The following is a 24,467-nucleotide window of genomic DNA, read 5'->3' as shown; positions in this document are numbered from 1 at the left end:
ACATAGTTACTATTTTTCCCCTGAACCCTATAAACAATCCATGGGAAAGACACTTAAATATCATGCACATCTCATCAAAAATTCATTCCCAACCCCTTAGATTTAGCATCCATTGTTGATTCTTTTCTAGATCAATTTTTACTATGATTGTTGCAAAATGATGATTTTTCAACTCCAGCAATGCCAGTCGGCATTCTGTGTAGGAAAGAGGCTTCTTCTCCTCTATTTGTGCCTATCAGTTTGTGTAAGCTCATGGATTCCTATTTTTCCAGTGGTTTGTAGTTTATTACTTTCCTATTCTGATGCTCATATTATCCCAGACTGTACAATGGAACCCCCTTCAAGCTGACCCTTAAGTTCTTCTGACATAACCCAGAATTTTCTTGAGCACTTCCATATTTAACATAACAAGATGTACCAGGCTCATCTTTATTTTTCCCTACCACAGCCCTAAAATCAGCCATTTCTCCAAGGAGCCCTGTTTCTTTTCATAGGAATTTTATTAAAAACTATATCTGGGAATATGTGGAATCAACAGGTTCACTACTACTGCAGTATCTTCGCTCCTAGACCCTTTCTGAAGAATCAACAAGTATCTGTAACCATCTACCTTCTAATCATAAGCTCATGCTGATACCTCCAATTCCAATCCATCCAGGCAGGACTCTCCCTGGCCTTCTCCATTTCATATTTGTATCTCCTGTCTTCCACATTGGGAACTCTAGTTCCCAACAATATCAACACATTACTCATTCCTTCAGTCTAACCATACATCTAAAGTAATTTCAGAATTGTTTCACCAAAACCTTCAAAATACAAACCTAAAAGACTTGTTGGCAGTTCTTCCCCACAACCACACATACACTAAAGGCAAACACCATGTTAAAAACTCACTTGGATTAGTTCTTTTCTCCCCCTTTCAGCATGACTATTGTTCATTTGAAACACAGTTGGGTTCATTAGTTTCAGTTTGCATTACTCTAGAGCTTTCTTTTCTTCCTTTCCTTGTTGATTTAATTTTTATATATAGATAATATATGTTTCTAAAGGCAATACGCTTCTGAAAGTCCAAACTATTTTTAAAAAATACAAACTCAGGGAAACATTTTCATTTTCCATTTCCTATCCTTTCCACACCATTCTCCACTGCCCCTTGTAAGTAATCAACATCACTGCTGTCTGGTTCATCCTTCTGATGTTTTTTGCTCATATAAGCAGGCATAAGTATATTTTCTAATTTCCCTTACTTCGCTAATGTACAAAAAGTAGTACATTATATATACAATATACTTGATCACAACATATCCTGTAAATCACTCCATTTAATTTCACAGTTCATCATTATTTTCTACAAATGCATGACCACTAATGTGGGTGTACCAGAGTTTATCCACCACTCTCTTACATTTAGCATTGAAGTAGTTTCCAAATAATGTTACAATAAATAACCTCGTGCATACAAAAAAAAAAAAAAAACGTATTTTTGTGTTTCTGGAGATGTTATCTGCAGGATAAATTCCTTGGAATGGAACTGATACGTATTTCTGTTAGATACGTAAACAGCTTTAAAACATAGCCCAAATTCTCTTAAACTCTTACCACTGGTAAGTGGGATCGATGAACCCTCCCTTTGAATCAAAGGGTTTGTGACTGCTTCAATCAAGACAGTACAGACGTGTGCTGTGTGATTTCTAAGGCTAGGTCGTAAAAGCTGTGCAGCTTCTGCCTGGTTTTTGTGGAATGCTTGTTCTTCTGAGGTTCCTTCTTAGGACACACTTTTAAAACTCAGCTGGCGTGCTGAGAAGTCCAAACTGTATGCAGACCGTGTAAGTTACCTAAAAACTGTCCCAGTTGAGATTAGCCTTCAGCCATCACAATTGAGATACAATATATATGAGTGAAAAGCCTGCAGATGATTCCAGCCCCCCACCACATTCAAGTCACCCCATCTGTTCAGGTCTACCCAGATGAGGTCCCAGATATCACAGAGCAGAGAGAAGCCACCTGTTCTATACTCTGCCCATCATAGACTTCCTTATCTAGTTGACTATGTTTCTGGACTTTTATTCTATACTATTGTCCTTCTGTACATGCATGCCACATTATCACACTGTCACACTGTTCTAATTATGGAGACTTTGCAGTATGCTTTAAAGCTAGTAGGACAAGTCCCCTCATAGCTCTTCCTTTGTAATCTTTTCCTAGCTATTCTTACACGTTTACATGTAATTTTTTCGGTGCTAAATGTATGAGGTTTAAGTGGCAATGTTATACTTGCTTTCTAAAAGAAATTTGTGAGTTTTCCTTCCCTTTTTATTCTCTAAAACAGTTTAAGAGAATTGGGACTATCTTGTTACCAACTTTGCTAAAATTATCCTGTAATATGACCTAAGCTTGGTGCTTTCTTTATTTTTTCCTATGGAAATTTCTCTATATAAACTTTCTATCTCTACTGGGTTCAATTTTGGGAAACTGTTATTTTCCAAGAAATCATCCATTTCTTCAAAATTTTCAAATTTATTTGCATAGATATACAAAGCAGTCTCGTATTTTTTTTAAATTTCCTATCAATATTATTTCCTCGTTGTCATTTCTTATTTTGTATATTTGTGGTTTTTCCCTTGCTTCTTGATTAAATGAGCTAGTGGCTTATCTATTTTGTTTATTATTTTTTTAAAAAGTTGTAAGCTATAAATTGATCTATTGTTTTTTCTGTTCTTACATTAATTTAAGCTTTTATTTTTATTATTTCCTTTCTGGCACTTTTTTTGTTCTTTTTCTTGCTTTTTGAGTTGGGGATGTGGTTCATTTAGTTTCATCATATTAATATAGTTGTTTAATGCTAAAAATATTCCTCTGATAACTGCTTTAAAAGTATTTCATAGATTCTTATAGGTGTTTTTACTTATAGGTGTTATTACTTTTTGGCAATTTTGTAATTTAAGCTAGTATTTACTTCCCTTTTCACCCAACAGAAAAGCTTTATTTAATATTCAGGTATTTAATTTTAATATTTCCACCTTCTGGAAACTACTGATGTTTTCTTTTTACCCTAACATATGATCAACTTACTTTTTGTGAGTTTTCTGTGTGCACTTGAGAAGATAACATTGTCTACAATCAGGCTGTATTGTTTGATATATATATATTCTTTTGTCCTGTCAAGTACTGAGAGCAATGCTTGACCTATTTTCTACTGACAGTGATGCTATCTACTTCTCTTTGCATCAGCTATAATTTCAGTTTTATATAGGTGGTTGCTGGGCTATTTGGTGCATTGATATTCTTCTATTACATATTATATCTTTATGGTGAATTGTGGGTTTTTTTTATATTATAAGGTGTTCTTATCTCATATAATGTCTTGGTGGCCTGAATTCTACTTTCTCTGGCATAAGGATCACAACACCTGCTTTCTCATTGTATCTATCTTCCTAGTAAATCTTCCTTCATCCCTTCATTTTAGCCTTTCTGAATCAGTGTGTTTCAGATGTGTCTTCTATTTGCAACACAGAGTTGGATTTTGCTTTATGCACCAATTTGAAAATGTTTTCTTTAAACAGGCAACTTAATCTCATTCATGTTTATTGACAATATATATGTTGGATCTCAACTCTGTCATATTATTTTATAATTACTGTGTGAATTACGATATTTTTCTGAGGTTTTTTTTTTTTCTATTTGATGTTTTCTTTTTTCTTTTTGGTATTTAAGAAAGTTTATATTTTTGTTCTAGTGGTTTCCTTGATGTTTATACCTTTCATAGTGCCCTTAATTCTCTTCTTTCCTACTTAATTTTTAACATCTATATGTCAGTTTTAGTCCTAGGTATACCAGGAACAATAGTAATCAACATTCACTATCTTGGTTCAATTGTTCCTTTTATTTGTTTTATGTTATCAAGTCATGTTATAAATAATTTATAGAAGACTAAGACGATAGTGAAAAACTATGTTTTGCAAATTTCAGTAAGAATTTAAACATAGCAAACCTCTTTGTGTCAAATAAATGTTGGGGCATAAATAAACTAAAAGATAAAAATATATTGTTCACTCATTGATTCTTGGGCTTGAAAAAATTATTTAGGATATCATTTTATGAAGAGTCATAATCTGAGATTTAATGTAAATGATCAATTCCACTATCATCATTATAGGAATAAATGAAAAATTTTTAATTCTCAATTGTGTTCAATAAAAGCTAAAAACGGGCTACTGTGATGATGCCTCCAGTCTTCTCTTATGCCTTCTTTAAACTTGATAAAATAATTTGGGCACTGCAATAAGAAAACTGAAAGATGACAATATAGACAATATATTTCACTGTGGCATCATCGTTCTAAACAGCTTATTTTCTTAGTAATTTAATATTTTAGCATAGTTGGGAACAACTGATGTGCAATGACTTCCTAGAATGATAAAATAACAAAATATTTCAAAATATAGGAAAAATAAGAACACGAAGGGCTTCCCTGGTGGCGCAGTGGTTGAGAATCTGCCTGCCAATGCAGGGGACACGGGTTCGAGCCCTGGTCTGGGAAGATCCCACATGCCGCGGAGCAACTAGGCCCGTGAGCCACAACTACTGAGCCTGCGCGTCTGGAGCCTGTGCTCCACAACAGGAGAGGCCGCGATAGTGAGAGGCCCGCGCACCGCGATGAAGAGTGGCCCCCGCTTGCCACAACTAGAGAAAGCCCTCGCACAGAAACGAAGACCCAACACAGCCAAAAATAAATAATAAATAAATAATAAATAAGTTTAAAAAAAATTAAAAAAAAAAAAAAAAAAAAGAACACGAAGATCCCACCATGTATCTTAGACTTGTAAAAGGGTCCAACAGATCCATCTTGGTAATTACATATAGAATATTTTATTCCGTATGTTTTAAATAAGTAAATGTTCTCTTTGTTCTTTGGAAGACTTCTAAGAAAGAATGAAATTTATGAAACAACAGTCTTCATAGATAGTTAGGCCTGCTCAAAAAAGAAACTAAAAAACTAAAACTGGGTCCAACAGACCCTTAGGTATGCCAAGAATTAAATGGCATCCTTTGATTCCTACCTATTATCTATGCAACAATCCATGTGCTTTTTCTGCTTTCCTCTTTCTCTCTTCCTTCTCTTCCCATTTTTAGTTGCATTATTTCTACCTGGACAGAACATAAAACATTTGCATACCAGTTATCTACTGACATCCCCACCACCCTTGTTTCAGTCTTAGCTCTGAAATTCAATACATGAAATGTTCTCGATCAGTCTTTTACCTGAAGTGTTCCCATTCACCTCTTCATTAGATGGAGCTTATTCTCTAGGAGAGATGTTGGTAAATTGCAGCCCACAGGCCAAATCCGGCTCACCAAGTGTTTCTGTAAATCGAGTTTTATTGGAGCAAGGCCCACTCATTCGTTCATGCATTTTTTACAGCTGCTTGTGGACAGCTTCAATGACAGATTTGAGTGGTGACAACACACACTGTATGGCCTACAAAGCCTAAATTATATTTACTATCTAGATCTTTACAAAAAAAGTCTGCACATTTCTACTGTAAAAGAAATAGGGCACATATGTACAGAGTTATCTGAGTTTTGCCACGTTCAAACTATTTTTTCTATAGCCTTGACACATGAAGGACTGTTTGCCAAGAAATAAAAACCCTTAGCCTGTATTTTCTTTCCTTGAGTTTCTTGAAAAATTTGCTCCATAGTTGCCATGAGTTGTAGGTTGCTTTTGAGAAATCTGATATAATCTCTTGCCCTTGTAAGATATTTCATCTTTCTGCCTGAAGAGCCTAGGAATTTTTTTTCTTTATCTTTTAAAATATAGTATTTTTATCAAGATGTCTCAAAATTACTGCTGTGGGTGAATTTTACCAGGTATCCAACTCAGAAGCTCATAAACAGGAGAATGGATAGGCAAATTATGGTAGAGTCAGACAATGAAATACAGTAATGCAAAAAAGTTAACTGTAGGAATACATAACAACATGAATTAATCTTGGTTATATAGTGATGAAGGAAATAAATGAAAGCCTCAGAAAACTGCATAAAATATTATTTCCTCCTCATAAAATTCAAGAACAAGTAAACAAAACAATATGCCATATAAGCATACATGTATAGGTGATAAAGCTATCTTTAAAAAAAAAATACATAATAAGAAATTCTGGATTTCAGACTAATGGAGAGGCAGAAAACTTTTTTTTTAAATAAAATTTTTTATGAACATGAATTATTATAAAGAGAAAACTTCAAGGAACACAACAAATGGTTATCTTTTTAAGATAAATATTCTCTCATCAGATATACTTTTGGGGGTGACTTTGCTAGTAAGACATGATTAGTTCTATATTGATGACATAATAACCAAATAAAGCTGAGTTAGAGTAAACATAATTATTAAAAAAAACTTAAGAATAATCAACAAATGGTTTTTCTTTAATAATTAGAAAGCAGGGGGCTTCCCTGGTGGCGCAGTGGTTGAGAATCTGCCTGCTAATGCAGGGCGCATGGGTTCGGGCCCTGGTCTGGGAGGATCCCACATGCCGCGGAGCGGCTAGGCCCGTGAGCCACAGCTACTGAGCCTGTGCGTCTGGAGCCTGTGCTCCACAACAAGAAAGGCCGCGATGGTGAGAGGCCCGCGCACCGCGATGAAGAGTGGCCCCCGCTCGCCGCAACTGGAGAAAGCCCTCGCACAGAAACGAAGACCCAACACAGTCAAAAATAAATATAAATTAATTAATTAAAAATAATAATAATAGGGCTTCCCTGGTGGCGCAGTGGTAAGGAATCCGCCTGCCAATGCAGGGGACACGGGTTCGTGCCCCGGTCCGGGAAGATCCCACATGCCGCGGAGCAACTAGGCCCGTGAGCCACAACTACTGAGCCTGCGCGTCTGGAGCCTGTGCTCTGCAACGGGAGAGGCCGCGATAGTGAGAGGCCCGCGCACCGCGATGAAGGGTGGCCCCCGCTCGCCGCAACTGGAGAAAGCCCTTGCACAGAAACGAAGACCCAACACAGCCAAAAATAAATAAATAAATTTATAAAAAAAAAAAAAAAAATAATAATAATAATAATAATTAGAAAGCAATACATAGACAAATAAGAGTGCTAATTATTTAAATTCCAGTTCCCTGGTCAGCAAACTAATATCCCACATGCCACACGGGGAGGCCAAAAATAAATAAATTAATTAAATAAAGTTTAGACCTTATTTATTAAAAAAAAACCCAAAAACAAGTGTGAAGTCCTCTCACAAAACACCTCTTTCTCCCAACCTCCAGGATCCTAATACCTAAGTACGCATGAAGGACCATTTAGGTTAAAAGTTATATTTGAATCTCCAAGAACTAATAGTAGGTGCAATCAGACATGCTCAAAATGAGTAATTGTAAAGAGTCTAATAAAAAGACTGTTTACAAAATTATGGCTAGGGTAATATCCTGGGACTATCAGAGCAGAAAGCCTTTACTATCCTGCGTCATGAAATAAGCAAGAGGAGGGACTGTTTTCTAGAACTCTAGAGAGTAGCTGTATGGGGAAGAACACCAGAAAGTTAAGCCTTCAGTAGGACAACCCAATTAACCCAAGAAGATCCAGCAGGGAGGGAGTTGGAGGAATAAAATACCTTAACCTCACTCATCTCCCACCTTCTGATCTACTGATGGTGCCTCCTACCAGCTGATCCCAACTGAAAGCTGGAGGGCATGGGAGCAGAATGGAATGGTGAAGGGTAGATCTGGAGAGACAAATGAAGAATATCAAACACAGTACCATATGAATCACATCACCACTAGAAAAAGAATAATATGCACAGTACACAATTTAAATAATTTGGCTAATATACTTTTAAAACATTCAGGAAATACATAGATTCACTTTTAAAGAATACTGCTGAAAACCCTATTCATTCACCAACAAATATTTATCAAGCACTTAATACATGGCACTTTACTAGAAGTAGACATACAAAGAGGTATACAGCAGGATTCCTCTCTAAACTTAACTTCTTGGGAAAAAAATGCAAGTACAAAAACAATACCTATAAAAAGCAGTATATGTGTCATATTCATTTATAAACAAAGAGATACAGGAATTTAGAGGATAATTAAACCACTTCCAGAAAATGAAAAAGGCAGAAAGTATAGCTGTGGAACACCCAGAGTCTTTCATCATTACACAATTATAAAGGCCACCTCCACTTTGTTACTTAAACAAGTTTATAGAGCCTTTACTGCAAGCTTATCTCCTCATTATACATTCCCCTGATAATTTTCCTGATCATTTCCAATAATTTTTTCCATGAAGCTTACAGGTTATTGTCACTCCCGACCACTTAATAACCATACACTTTTAGAAGTTGTACTCTAGGGTGCCTGATAATAAATTTCTCTGCCAGATCTATTTACGTGTGCTCCACAGAAGCTATTTTCTCTAGTATTCTGTTGTTATACATCTACACACATTTTCATATAAATCAAGCCACACTCAAGGAAACAAATCTTCAGCTAAAGAATGGATTGACTTTGGAGAGACAGCCCACAGGACTCAAATACTATGTGTTGATTTAATGCCTGGGTAATTAAGTTCCATCACCACTGTGGTAAATGCTTTATTAACAGACACTTTAATGGCTGCCTTCTCACGCCTGCATTACTTCTCATCTCCCCTAAGACTGTTACCTGCATTTTCCAAGTGAGATTCACTTGAATCCTTGTTTCATGGTCTGCGTCTGTGAAAACCCAGGTTCAAAAACATCCTATATTTCCTGCCACTAACTTCTTTGCTCCCCTTCACAAGCAAATTTCCTTGAAAGAACTGACTTTGCCCATTGTGCCAGATTCCACTCCTCTAACTCCCTCTTAAATCCAGTCAGGCTTTTAACCCCAACACTACACAAAAACTGTTCTTGTTGGGACTTCCCTGGTGGTGCAGTGGTTAAGAATCCGCCTGCCAATGCAGTGGACACGGGTTCGATCCCTGGTCCGGGAAGAGCCCACACGCCACGGAGCAACTAAGCCCGTGCACCACAACTACTGAGCCTGCGCTCTAGAGCCTGTGAGCCACAACTACTGAGCCCGTGTGCCACAACTACTGAAGCCCGCGCACCTAGAGCCCGTGCTCCCCAACAAGAGAAACCACCGCGATGAGAAGCCCGCGCACCGCAACGAAGAGTAGCCCCCGCTCGCCGCAACTAGAGAAAGCCCGCGTGCGGCAATAAAGACCCAACGCAGCCAAAGATAAATAAAATAAAATAAATAAATTTATAAAAAAAAAAAAACTGTCCTTGTCAAGATCACCAAAGATCTACACAGTACTAAACTTAACGGTCAATTGTTAGTAATTATTTTACTCGACCCATCAGCAGAGCAGCACTTGGCACAGTTGATTACTCTTCTGTTTAATAATCTTTCATCACTTAGCTTCTAGTTCACTGTACTCTTCCTTGCTTATTTCCTTCTTCCCCCCTACCTCTTATCATTGGGCTCAATCCTTTTCTCCTTTCTATCTACACCCATTTCCTTAGTGATCTGATCCAATCTCATGGCTTTAAATGCCATCCATATCCCAAGAAGTCCCAAATTTACATCTCCAGCCCAGATCTCTCTCTAGAGCTCCAGATCTATACAGCCAACTGCCTACCTGACATGTTTACTTTAATGTCTAATGGATATCTCATGTATAACATGTCCAAACTGAACTCCTGACCTTCGAATCACCTTCACCTCAAACCTGCTTCAGAGTCTTCTACACGTCAGTCGATGGCAACTTCACTGTTCCAGCGGCTCATGACAAAAACCCTGGAATCATCCTTGACTCCTCATTTTTTCTCAGATGCTACCTCCAAACCCTCAGCAAATACTATTTATTCTACTTTAAAATCATATAAAACAAATTGACTGATTCTCATCATCTCCAATACTACCACCCTGTTCTAAGCCACCATCATTGCCCAGATTACTGTAACAACTTCCTAACTGGCCTCCTTGCTTCTGTTCTCGTTCCTCCCTAGAGTTTATTTTCAACACAGCAACCAAAACGATTCATTTAAAAATTATGTCATTGCTCTACTCAAAATCTTGCAGTGTCTCTCCATTTCACCCAAAGTAAAATACAAACACTCGGCAGAAATCTGATGATCTTGCTCCTTGTTACTTCTCTAACTTCATTTGTTAATGTTTATTCTTTCTCTATGGAGAGAATAACATTAACAAAACATTTCCAGACTCCTTACTGTTCCTTGAACATGCCTGCATATTCTTGCCTTTACACTAGCTGTTCCTACTTTCTGGGAACTCTTCTCCCAGATATCCACATAGCAAACTCCTTCACTTCATTCAACTCTGATCAAAATTCATCGTCTCATTGAGGCTTACTCTGGCCTCCCTATTTTGTGACTACCTCCCACCCTCACAGTATTCTTAATCCCCTTCCCTTGCTCTATTTTACTAAAAATTACTATCTTCTAACACATCATATATAAGCGTACCTATTATGTTTATTATTTATTGTCTGTATCACCCTGCTAGATATAAGTTCTGCAAAGATAAGGAAAAATACCTGATGCATCATTTGCTGAGAAGAGTTACTGCATATCTCTGGAACCAAGTGGAACCAAAACTGTGCTCCTATAAGCTACAAAGTCAACGCAATATTTGGAGGTACTCCTTGGCTCAACAGATACTCTAAAATTCATAAAGAGCAATGACAGTGCCTAAGACTTTTAACTACAGTTTCAAGAGCTAAAAAATATTCTGCAGTATTTTAGACTTTTTTTCAAATGTTAATGTACAGTGTTCAAATTAAATGATTAAAGATAAGTTAACCAGATGGTTCCTTTGTTTTAAATCATATTATTATCAAAATCTCAGGGAAGAGTCACAGTACCAAGAATTATCTGCAATATTATTAGAAGTTGAGTAAGTGGTCACTTGGAGTATGTTAATTGGAAGTTTTTGTCTCTTTTTAAAATTTCTACATAATGGTGAGATCAATATCCTTAGGGTATACTTCAGAGTAAATTTTTATCTAGTAAAATATGGTTTTCATGAATTACTATGCTATAACTTCAGCTTTCTTTTCAGTTACCCTCACTGCAATGCTGGTTAAAGTGATAGCCTCTTGTTTAATTAAAAAAAAAACAAACTTTTTTTCTTAGTTTCCTAGAAGCTTTAAACATGTAAGGTTAATCAAAGTAAATCCAATCTACATTTGGGTAGTTGATGCCATTAAAATCAGTCTAGAAAAAGAGCCTAAACTCACATCACAGTGTAGTAATTCCCACTAAGAACAGAGGGAAAAAATTTTAACTCTCTCCACAGAGATAAGCATTCACTTATAACTAAGATGACAAATTATCCCATTACTTATATTCAGAGCAGCCTTACTTAACATAGTATCGTTCCCTAAAGTAGCACTTGTCTATGGTATACACAACTTAATTACTCTGACAACATCTTTAGATATACCTATTGTTTTGTATTCTTTCATAAGTACTTTCCAAAGTGGAAGTACTTACAGATTATTTTTTTGACATCACATACTTTAACAATAAGCGACAAATTCAAAATGCTTTAGGAGTCAAGTAATATGTTAACTTTATATTATTAAGATATCATTTTAGAAAAATTGATGAGTTTTACTTTGTACTTAAATAATTTATAGCATTTTAAAACTACTCATAATTCACCTACTATTCTTATAAAACTCATAAATCATGTATTCTTCCCATTTCCACCTTATATACATTCATAAAGGTATCTAACAAATAATACAATTAATAGGACAAAAATCAAACCAAAAATACCCTGTTGATAAATTTATTTAGAAATACTATTTTGGTTATAGAATAAGGCAAAAAAAAAAAAAAAAAAAAAAAAACCCTCTGTAGAAATACTTTAAAATTTACCAAAACTACACTTGACATTTTGTAATCAAATTATTCCAAATAAAACCGAAAACCTACCAACCAATGAATTAACTGGTTAACAATCCATACCAACATTTACCATTCAGAGAAGATTAGAATTAATTTGTTGTGCCTTCCTAACCATCTGTGGAAAGTATAACCACCACCATGTCTCAGGACTGAATAAGACTATCCTTCAATAAAGCGAAATATTAAAAAAGTAAAATATATTCCGTGAACTGTAAACTATATCCAGTAGGGAGATGGGGTAGGGAAGGCATGTACCAATCAGGTGGCCTATAGATTTGTTTCAATGGCCAATACTGCAGGTAAACCCATGCAGGTATGTCATCAAAGAACTTCTATATAAAGTCGGGATCCCTAAAGGGTTATACCATCAATGAAAAAGTGAGGCTTTTAAAAATCTGTTCTGGGCACAAGAGAGGTCGCGATAGTGAGAGGTCCGCGCACCACGATGAAGAGTGGCCCCCACTTGCCGCAACTAGAGAAAGCCCTCGCACAGAAACGAAGACCCAACACAGCCATAAATAAATAAATAAATAAAATTTTTTAAAAAAAATCTGTTCTGCAGAGGCAGACAGAAAACATCTATTTCAGCTCTGGCTCTACATAGAGGAAAAAAGGAGTTTGGGCATAGACTAAACATAATGTCACTTTGGGGCATAAATTCATCTTACATACAAACTCAAAAAAAAAAAAACCACATGCCAAAAGTTTAACTTAATTTGGACCTGCGTTGCTAGGCCCCCAGAAGTCCACACTCTCTCTCTAGAGCAGGGGTAGGCAAACTAAGACCCAGGGCTAAATCTAGAACAAAGCCATGCCCATCTGTTTATGTTTATGGCTCCTTTCATGTTACAACAGCAGAGTTGATTAGTTTTGACAAAGACCATATGGTCCACAAAGCCTAAAATAGTTACTATCTGTCCCTTTATAGAAAAGATTGTGACCCCTAGCATAAAGTACTTATAATAACGTCAAATGTGTTCAAAGTAAAACAATATGAATTAAATTAGTAGAAACAGTAGCCTGTAAATTGGAGGTTGATCAAAGAGTAAAAGTACTGGTTAACCGTCAACTTAAAGTATTCATTTTAAAACTTAAAAAGTCATCACCTATGGTTCAAGTACAAGCATGGTAATAGTTTAATCCTGAATCTTCCCGTTTTCCTCAGGGAAGACATATAAAATAAGGAAAACATGGGGAGGAAAAGTGAAAGAAAAAGAAAATTAAATTTCCAGAGAAATTAGGAATGAAAAAAACTCACCAACTCCAAATCAGGTGCGAACGTGCAAAAAGCCAGTGAAACTAAGAGAATCAGATAGAGAAAGCTGCAAGAATGCAGAAAGGAAGACAAGAAACAAGGAACATGGAAGAAGCCTAATGGCAGATCTCAAACATTACCTATCTTGTTCCCACAAAAAATGGTCCTCACCCTCCCTAATCATGAGAAGAGCTATAATTAAAAACAAAAAAAGACAACAAAGTAACTTTAAAAAAACATAAAACGTATATAAAATGTACAAAAACCAGAGGGATCACAAAGCAAAATCCAACTTTCTCTTGTATACAAGAGATATATTTAAAACAAAGTGATTCTGAATGGTTAACAATAAAGGAATGGGCAAAGGTACACCGGGAAAAGACTGACTTCCCCACCAAAAAAAAACCAAGAGCCATAATACTAATAATAGACAACGTTGAAATCAGATCAAAAAACACTGAACAAAGCACTTTATAATATTAAAAGATACAATTTGCAATAAAGATATAACAGTTATTAATATCTATAATAGCAACTTCCATAAAGCATAAATTCCAGAATACACAAGAAAAAATAGGCAAAAATAAACTAACATTTTTAGACTTTTATTAACTTTCGGAGCATGATAGATCAAGTTAAAAAATATCATAAGTAAGGAAGAGAAGACCTAAACAGAATAATCAATAAAGTAGATTTTATATATATGTATCAAATGCTATACTTTGATATTATAGGATTTACCTCCTTTTCAAGTGTCTATAGAACATTTATGAAAATTGGGCCCCAAAGAAAATCTCAATAAATTACAAAAAGTAGAAATAATACCTACAACATTCCCTGAACACTATAATAAAACCAAAAATTAAAAACAAAATCAAAAAAGAAAACAACCTTTTTACATAGAAAATTTGTCACTCTTGCTTAAACAACTCTTGGGCCCATCTGAAAAATGAGAATGACTCACCCACATTTGCTTCACTGCTACCATGAGTTTGTTATGACAATAATGTATGTAAACAGGCTTATTTAATGCAGCATTTATTAACCACTACACTCTAAAATGTTCCTATCACCAGAATTCTTTAGATTTCTTCTATTTTCTCAGTAAAATAAGAAGTAAGAGAGTAATGATGAAGAGTGAAGTGTTGGAAGTTTGAAGAGAAAAAGGAAAACATATGAAACAGTCATCTTGGAAAACTGTAAGACAGATCGGTGATTATGAACTTAAAACTCGGTAAATAAGAAGTACGGACAAGAGAGGGTGAGAGAGAGTGAAGCACTGACCAGAGGCTCAACCGACTAAAGGCTCTGGTAAGGCTGAAGAATTCCCAGAGTCCGGACACTCTTCAGGAGTAAGCGGGAAAGATCAGCAGCACTTGAAGAGTAAGATACTTGAAATGGAAATTATGGGATTCGTAGCAGGTACACAAGGTCAAGAGTACCGCAATGCAAGAGAAAGACCCAAACAGGATGGAAAACAAGATCTTTGTAAGAGAGATCAAAAAATTGAGAGGACAGAAGTATTTAAATGGATCCTAAAATATCCATAAAAATATCTGGCTAATATATGTAGGAAAGAGACAGTGAGCCAGAAGCTATATTCTTCCAGGAATTAAGCACAGTGATCAAAGGAGCAACAGAGGAGTGTAAGATGGAGAAGTAGTAGGTGGTATAGTCTGATGATGTAAGATTCAAAGTTGAGTGATTTAAAGGAGGAAGGAGTAAAAATAGAGTGGAAATGACAGTAAGAAGTAAGGAGGATACATATCCCAATTCCAGCCCAGCTGTACTGGGGATATGAAAAAGAAAAGATCACTTAAAAGGACTGACGGGGAAACAGTGGAGAATTTAGAAGGGAGTCTTCCTCTGACACACAAGCACTCTCTTGTTGTTGCTAATGGTGATCTGCAAATGAGTTTTCTCATTAAGACTACACAAGGACTCTAAATAGTTCAATACAGTTGTCTATACACAAAAGGGCCAAAAACTTGAGTTCATAATCCTGGCCAGAACCAGAAATGGAGTATGTTCCTGAATCTAAATAGCAAACATAGCGTATATACATTTGTAGGCAAATTAAAAAAAAAAAAAAAAAGCTTACAACTGTTTGAAAATGTCATAAAGAATTCAAAGAAATAAAGTACCAGAAAAATAAATTCGAGTATTTAAGAGTCATATGTAGATTGCCCCAGTCACCTTCGCACACCAGATATAATCTTTTATAGAAGCCAAAAGACTGTCTTTGGGAAGCTTACTTTAGAAGAGTAATACATACATAGAGATATTGCAATAAGATTAGAAACAGAACCTTGAAAAATGAAAAATCCTGAAATCATGGAATGCATAGTAGAGAAACTGGGGTAGTTTTAGCTTTCGGTTCTTAAGTAAAATCCAAAGAAATAGCACCATCTATTGGAATTTCAGATATTTAAAATACATATTCTCAATTCTTAGAAAATGTGTCTAGTATGTAACATTTCTGCACATTTGGCTAAGAAGATAACTTACATATTAAAGGACACTAACAAAATAAAAAAGTTTATAGTAAAAAGTATTAATTCTTGGTTTATAATTCTAATTTCAAGTAACTAACCATTTTGACTAAATTCATATGAAGATTTTATTATAGATAAAATATTCTCAACCAATAAAGAAGAGTACATAGTTACATGTTCAAAGTAACTCACAGATATGGTATTCCTGTATGCTGCTTGTATAACCATATATTGCAGAATATCCAAATATTATGATCATGACAACATCTCTACTATCCAACTCCATAATATGTGCTGAATGTCCCTCCACAGCATACTGCTGACCATGTCCAAGCACAGTAGGAGTTTTTGTACTCCACGACTGACTATGTATGTTAAAAACCCATAATTCATCTGTGACATTGCCATCACTTGTTTCAATTCTGCCTCCATACATAAAGATGTTTTCCTGTAAATTAAAAAAACATATGTTAATAAAAAGATATTTGTATCTTAGCAAGGTATATTAATTAAAAATAAAGATTAAATTTAAACATTAAATTTTAGTAATTGCTCACAACATGCATAAGACATAGTTCTTCTTTGTAAAAAGTCAAATGGGAACACATGAGTAATGATAATTAATTCTTTTACTTACAAGAAGGGGGAAAATCCACACTTACAAAAAGTTACTTTAAGGTATTTTATTTAAAAGTTATGTAGTCAATTAACCATGTTTTTAATTATCCTAGTTGTTGAGTCCCTAGTTGTTAAATTTGAATTTTACCATCTATTTGTACTGCTTTGTGCTAGTCTCAGTCATTCACTGTTTTCATCATTGTTCACCGGAAAGGTAGATCACATTTGTGTATATTATGTGGAGTACATTTTTATTACCACTTCTCATGGCTATGAGCAAATACCTTATAGCACTTATAAATGATACAATTTCAATATGATTGAAATGAATGATATATATGAATCATTACTATTTCAACAACCTAGAAAGAGAAAAGAATTTCTTCAACCTAATAAAGAGCATTTAAGAAAAACAGAAAGCTGATATTACATACACTTAATGGTAAAAGACTGAATGTTTCACCAAGGTCAGTAATAAGATAGAGATGCCTGCTTTTGCCACTTACATTCAACATTGTACTCAAGGGTTTAGCCAGAGCAAATATGCAAAAACTGAATAAAGGTATGCGGATTGGAAAAGAAGAGTAAAATATTTCTATTTGTACATGATATGAACTTGTATACAGAGAATACTAAGCAATAAAAAAACAATTAGAGGGGGCGGAGTCAAGATGGCAGACTAGGAGAAGGCAGAATTCGTGTCTCCGCACAACTAGGGCACCTACCAGGCACCGGTGGGGGACCATGGACACCTAAGGGGATGGGAGGACCCCCCAGCAACTGGGTAGGACGTGGGGCATTGGGGGAGTGAAGGGGGAGAAGTGGAGGTGGGACAGGACTGGAGCCCCTGAAGGGCAGCTGGGGGAGGGAAAGGGAACTCAGGCCGGAAGGGGGAAATTGAGGAACCACGTGGAGGGCAGAGGATCAAAAGGGAGCATGGCCAGGTTTCCCCTGCCCACTTGGACCCCCAGGAACCTGTTGAGATCCCAGGCCTGATCCTCTGCCCACCGAGGCCCCCTCCAGCCGTGCAGGTCCTGAGGAAGTGGGAGGGAAGGGGGAGCAAAAGCAAAGGCTGGACCTCCAGAACCGGCACACCTGAGGGGCAGCTGGGGGAGGGGAGGAGTTCCTACACCCAGTGGGGCCCACCCATAGTTAGGGATCCAACGGGTTGGGGGAGACCCTGGGGGAGACGGTGCAGGAGGGACGTGAAGGAACGGAAGGGAAGGGGGCCAGCGCTTTCCCTGTCCACTTAGGCACTGGGAAGACTGTTGGGCTCCCGGGCCTAATCCTCTGCCCTCGGAGCCTCCCTCCTGCCGTGCAGAGCCCAAACCCTGCCCCTGCACCCCCAGCCAGGGCCCCACCTCTACACATGGAGACCCCCTCCAACAGGCTGGGCCTAAACCCCACCAACACACCCTCACCCAGGGCCCTACCTCCAAACTCTGGAACTCCACCCTCCAGAGGCCCTCCTTTCCACTTGCTGCCTCTTCCCTCCTGCCAGGTCCTAACCAGAGGCCCTGCCCCACGCTTGAACGTTGCCCCACACACGCCCCGCCCCCAGTGCCTTTTCTGGCTACATGGGTCCTGAGCCTAGGCCTCGCCCCATGCTCAAATGTCACACCTCCCCACCTGCCTAGGTCCCGTCCACCCTAAACCCCACCCCTGCCTAAGTTCCACCCCCAACTAAACTCCTCCCACATAGCCAAGGCTTTTTATTTTCTTTTTCTTTTTCGTCTTTTAGATTGGGGTTCTGTTTTACCTTGTTGATTCATTTATATTTTTATTTTTCCTAATAAATCTTTTATTTTCTAATTTTATTTTATTCTTTTTTTTTTAAATAAAACTATAGAATTTAATTAATAATAACATATCATTACTGGTTTTTTAAATGTAATAAATATACCATACTAATATAAGACGTTAATAACAGGGGAAACTGCAGCAGTTGGGCAAATGGGCACTCTCCATACTATTGGCCCAATTTTCCTGTACATTTTTAATTGTTTTTTTTTTTTAAACATCTTTATTGAAGTATAATTGCCTTACAATGGTGTGTTAGCTTCTGCTTTATAACAAAGTGAATCAGTTATACATATACAATATGTTCCCATATCTCTTCCCTCTTGCATCTCCCTCCCTCCCACCCTCCCCATCCCACCCCTCTAGGTGGTCACAAAGCACCGAGCTGATCTCCCTGTGCTATGCGGCTGCTTCCCACTAGCTATCTATTTTACATTTGGTAGTGTATATATGTCCATGACACTCTCTTACCCTGTCACATCTCACCCCACCCCCTCCCCATATCCTCAATATTTTATTCTTTATACTTGTTATTGTTCTCTCCTTTTGGCTTATTCCCCCCACCGTTTTTTTTCTTTTTTCTGTTGTGGTTTTATTTTACCTTCTTGCAGTTGTTGCAATTATATTTTTACTTTTCCTAATATATTTTTTATCTTTCAAATCTTTTTGTTTTTTTATTCTTTGATATTGTACTGCTCCTTTTTTCTTTCATTCTTTCTTTTTTTTTTTTTTTTTTGCTTGGTTCCCAGGCCAGAGGTCAGGCCCAAGCTCCTGTGGTAGGAGCTCCAAGTCCAAACCGCTGGATTAACAGAGAACCTCACACCCCAGGGAAAATTAATCACAGTGAGGCCTCCCAGAGGTCCTCCTCTCAGCACCAAGGCCCGGCTCTATCCAACTGCCTGCAAACTCCAGTGTTGGATGCCTCAGGCCAAACAACCGGTAAGACAGGAATACAGCCCCAACCATCAAAAAAAAAGAAACGACAAGAAAATACATTACAGACGAAGAAGCAAGGTAAAAACCTACAAGACCAAATAAATGAAGATGAACTAGGCAACATACCAGAAAAAGAATTCAGAGAAGTAATAGTATAGATGATCCAAAATCTCAGAAACAGAATGGAGAAAATACAAGAAACATTTAACAAGGATCTAGAAGAACTAAATAGCAAACAGTGATGAACAACACAATAACTGAAATTAAAAATACTCTAGAAGGAATCAATAGCAGAATAACTAAGGCAGAAGAATGGATGAGTAAGCTAGAAGATAAAATGGTGGAAATAACTGCCAGGGAGCAGAAAAAAGAATGAAAAGAATTGAGGACAGTCTCAGAGACCTCTGGGACAACATTAAACACACCAACATTCGAATTATAGGAGTCCCAGAGGAAGAAGAGAAAAAGAAAGGGTCTGAGAAAATATTTGAAGAGATTATAGTCGAAAACTTCCCTAACATGGGAAAGGAAATAGTCAATGAAGTCCTGGAAGTGCAGAGAGTCCCATACAGGATAAACTCAAAGACAAACATGCCAAGACACATATTAATCAAACTATCAAAAATTAAATACAAAGAAAAAATATTAAAAGCAGCAAGGGAAAAGCAACAAATAACATACAAGGGAATCCCCATAAGGTTAACAGCTAATCTTTCAGCAGAAATTCTGAAAGTCAGAAGGGGGTGGCAGGACATATTTAAAGTGAGGAAAGGGAAAAACCTACAACCAAGATTACTCTACCCAGCAAGGATCTCATTCAGATTTGATGGAGAAGTCAAAAGCTTTTCAGACAAGCAAAAGCTAAGAGAATTCAGCACCACCAAACCAGCTTTACAACAAATGCTAAAGAAACTTCTCTAGGCAGGAAACACAAGATACGGGAAAGACCTACAAAAACAAACACAAAACAATTAAGAAAATGGTAATAGGAACATACATATCGATAATTACCTTAAATGTAAATGGATTAAATGCTCTAACCAAAAGACACAGACTGGCTGAATGGATACAAAAACAAGACCTGTATATATGCTGTCCACAAGAGACCCACTTCAGACCTAGGGACACATACAGACTGAAAGTGAGGGGATGGAAAAAGATATTCCATGCAAATGGAAATCAAAAGAAAGCTGGAGTAGCAATTCTCATATCAGACAAAATAGACTTTAAAATAAAGGCTATTACAAAAGACAAAGAAGGACACTACATAATGATCAAGGGATCAATCCAAGAAGAAGATATAACAATGGTATATATTTATGCACCCAACATAGGAGCACATCAATACATAAGGCAAATGCTAACAGCCATAAAAGGAGAAATCGACAGTAACACAATCATATTAGGGGACTTTAACACCCCACTTTCACCAATGGACAGATCATCCAAAATGAAATAAATAAGGAAACACAAGCTTTAAATGACAAATTAAACAAAATGGACTTAATTGATATTTATAGGACATTCCATCCAAAAACAACACAATACACTTTCTTCTCAAGTGCTCATGGAACATTCTCCAGGATAGACCATATCTTGGGTCACAGATCAAGCTTTGGTAAATTTAAGAAAATTGAAATTGTACCAAGTATCTTTTCCGACCACAACACTATGAGACTAGATATCAATTACAGGAAAAAACTGTAAAAAATACAAACACATGGAGGCTAAACAATACGCTACGAAATAACCAAGAGATCACTGACAATATCAAAGAGGAAATCAAAAAATACTTAGAAACAAATGACAATGAAAACACGATGACCCAAAACCTATGGGATGCAGCAAAAGCAGTTCTAAGAGGGAAGTTTATAGCAATACAATACTACTTCCAGAAACAAGAAAAACCTCAAATAAACAACCTAACCTTACACCTAAAGCAATTAGAGAAAGAAGAACCAAAAAAACTCTAAAGTTAGCAGAAAGAAAGAAATCATAAAGATCAGATCAGAAATAAATGAAAAAGAAATGAAGGAAACAATAGCAAAGATCAATAAAACTAAAAGCTGGCTCTTTGAGAAGATAAACAAAATTGATAAACCATTAGTCAGACTCATCAAGAAAACAAGGGAGAAGACTCAAATCAACAGAATTAGAAATGAAAAAGGAGAAATAACAACTGACACTGCAGAAATACAAAGGATCATGAGAGACTACTAAAAGCAACTATATGCCAATAAAATGGACAACCTGGAAGAAATGGACAAGTTCTTAGAAAAGCACAACCTTCCGAGACTGAACCAGGAAGAAATAGAAAATATAAACAGACCAATCACAAGCACTGAAATTGAAACAGTGATTAAAAATTTTCCAACAAACGAAAGTCCAGGACCAGATGGCTTCAGAGGCAAATTCTATCAAACATTTAGAGAAGAACTAACACCTATCCTTCTCAAACTCTTCCAAAATATAGCAGAGGGAGGAACACTCCCAAACTCATTCTACAAGGCCACCATCACCCTGATACCAAAACCAGACAAAGATGTCACAAAGAAAGAAAACTACAGGCCAACATCACTGATGAACATAGATGCAAAAATCCTCAACAAAATACTAGCAAACAGAATCCAACAGCACATTAAAAGGATCATACACCATGATCAAGTGGGGTTTATCCCAGGAATGGAAGGATTCTTCAGTATACACAAATCAATCAATGTGATACACCATATTAACAAAATGAAGGATAAAAACCATATGATAATCTCAACAGATGCAGAAAAATCTTTCGACAAAATTCAACACCCATTTATGATAAAAACTCCCCAGAAAGTAGGCATAAAGGAAATATGCTTCCTTTTAGAGGAAAACATAGGCAGAACACTCCATGACATAAATCACAGCAAGATCCTTTTTGACCCACCTCCTAGAGAAATGGAAATAAAAACAAAAATAAACAAATGGGACCTAATGAAACTTAAAAGCTTTTGCACAGCAAAGGAAACCATAAACAAGACGAAAAGACAACCCTCAGAATGGGAGAACATATTTGCAAATGAAGCAACTGAGAAAAGATTAATCTCCAAAATATACAAGCAGCTCATGCAGTTCAATATTAAAAAATCAAACAACCCAATCCAAAAATGGGCAGAAGACCTAAATAGACATTTCTCCAAAGAAGAAATACAGACTGCCAACAAACCGATGAAAGGATGCTCAACATCACTAATCATTAGAGAGATGCAAATCAAAATTATAATCAGGTATCACCTCACACCAGTTAGAATGGCCATCATCAATAAATCTACAAACAATAAATGCTGGAGAGGATGTGGAGATGCACTGTTGGTGCGAATGTAAACTGATACAGCCACTATGGAGAACAGTACAAAGGTTCCTTAAAAAACTAAAAATAGAATTACCATATGACCCAGCAATCCCACGACTGGGCATGTACCCTGAGAAAACCATAATTCAAAAAGAGTCATGTACCACAATGTTCACTGCAGCACTATTGTCCTGAAGTAGACAAGACATGGAAGCAACCTAAGTGTCCATCGACAGATGAATGGATAAAGAAGATGTTGCACCTATATACAGTGGCATATTATTCAGCCATAGAAAGAAACGAAATTGAGTTATTTGTAATGAGGTGGATGGACCTAAGTCTGTCATACAGAGTGAAGTAAGTCAGAAAGAGAAAAACAAATACCGTATGCCAACATATATATATGGAATCTTAAAAAAAATGGTTCTGATGAACCTAGGGGCAGGACAGGAATAAAGACGCAGACATAGAGAATGGCCTTGAGGACATAGGGAGGGGGAAGGGTAAGCTGGGATGAAGTGAGAGAGTAGCACTGACATATACACACTACTAAATGTAAAACAGATAGCTAGTGGGAAGAGCCGCATAGCACAGGGAGATCAGTTCGGTGCTTTGTGACCACTTAGAGGGGTGGGAAAAGGAGGGTAGGAGGGAGACACAAGAGGGAGGGGATATGGGGATATATATATACGCATATAGCTGATTCACTTTGTTATACAGCAGAAACTAACACAACATTGTAAAGCAATTATATTCCAATAAAGATGTTTAAAAAAAAATCTAAAAAAAACCAGTTAGAGTTAATAAATGACTTCAGCAACATTGCAGAATAAAAGATCAATGTACAAAAAATCAATTATACTTCTATAAGCTTGCAATGAACAATCCAAAAATGAAACTAAGTAAACAATTCAATCTACAAAAGCATCAAAAAGAATAAAATAACTAGGAATAAATTTAACAAAAGAAATTCCAAACTTATACTCAAAGCTACAAAACATTGTTGAAAGAAATTCTGAAAGATCTAAATGAATGGAAAGACCTCCCGTGTTCATGGATCAGAAGACTTGATATTATTAAGATGGCAATACTCTCCAAATTGATCTACAGATTCAATGCAATCTCTATTAAAATTCCAAATGGCTTCTCTGTAGAAATTGACAAGTTGATTCCAAAATGCATATGGAAATAAAATTGGAGGATTAGCACTTCTCAACTTTAAAACTTACTACAAAGCAAAAGTAATCAAGATAGTATGCTACTGGCAAAAAGAGAAACATACAAATCAACAGAACTAAGAGTCCAGAAAAAAATCCATATATCTATGGCTAATTGATATTTGGCAAAAGTGCCAGGACCATTCAATGGGGAAAGAATAGTCTCTTCAACACACAGTGCTAAGAGAACTGGATAGTCACATGCAAAAGAGTGAACCTGAATCCTTACTGCACATGACATACAAAACTTCAAGTGGATAAAAGACCTAAACGTAAGAGCCAAAAAAACTATAAAACACTTAAAAAAAAACATGGGCTAAATATGCATGACATTAGATTTGACAATAGATTCTTAGATATGACACCAAAATCACAAGAAACAAAAGGGAAAAAAAAGATATACTGGATTTCATCAAAGTTAAAAACTTTTGTGCTTCAAAAGACACCATCAAGAAAGTAAAAGAAGTGGAATAAATATTTGCAAATCATGTATCTGATAAGGGACTTGTATCTAGAATATATAAAGAACTCTGACATATCAAAAATTTAAAAATGGGCAAAGGACTTAAATAGACATTTCTCCAAAGAAAATACAAATACCCAAAAAAGCACATGACTAGCATCATTAGTCAACATGGAAATGCAAATCAAACATGAGGTACCACTTCACACCTATTAGGATGGCTATCATCAAAAATACAGATTAACTAGTCTTAGCGAGGATGTGCACACGTTGGAACCTTCATACAAAGTTGGCGGGACTATAAAATGGTGCAACCACCTTGGAAAACAGTCAGGAAGTCCCTCAAAAAGTTAACAGTTACCATATGATCCAGCAACTTCAACTCTATATATACCCAAGAGAAATGAAAGAATATGTCCACAC

General features: G+C 36.5%; 1 protein-coding gene across 6 annotated transcripts in view; it reads right to left on the bottom strand.

Moving 5' to 3' along the window:
- Positions 1–24,467, bottom strand: part of ATRNL1 (attractin like 1) — a 705,133-nt gene that overhangs the window by 625,438 nt on the left and 55,228 nt on the right. For all 6 annotated transcript variants that reach the window (XR_014249113.1, XM_082407780.1, XM_082407777.1 and 3 more), the window contains one exon: positions 15,875–16,130. Coding sequence is in view for 5 of the 6 variants with exons in the window: in XM_082407780.1 (XP_082263906.1) it covers positions 15,875–16,130 (256 nt within the window). In the remaining variant the exon portion in view is untranslated. The remainder of the gene's footprint in view (positions 1–15,874; positions 16,131–24,467) is intronic.

The sequence above is a fragment of the Balaenoptera borealis genome (genome assembly GCF_965194805.1).
Source record: "Balaenoptera borealis genome assembly, chromosome: 10".
Lineage (NCBI taxonomy): Eukaryota > Metazoa > Chordata > Mammalia > Artiodactyla > Balaenopteridae > Balaenoptera > Balaenoptera borealis.
Note: the sequence above shows the minus strand (reverse complement) of the source record. Positions and strands in the feature narration are given on the sequence as shown.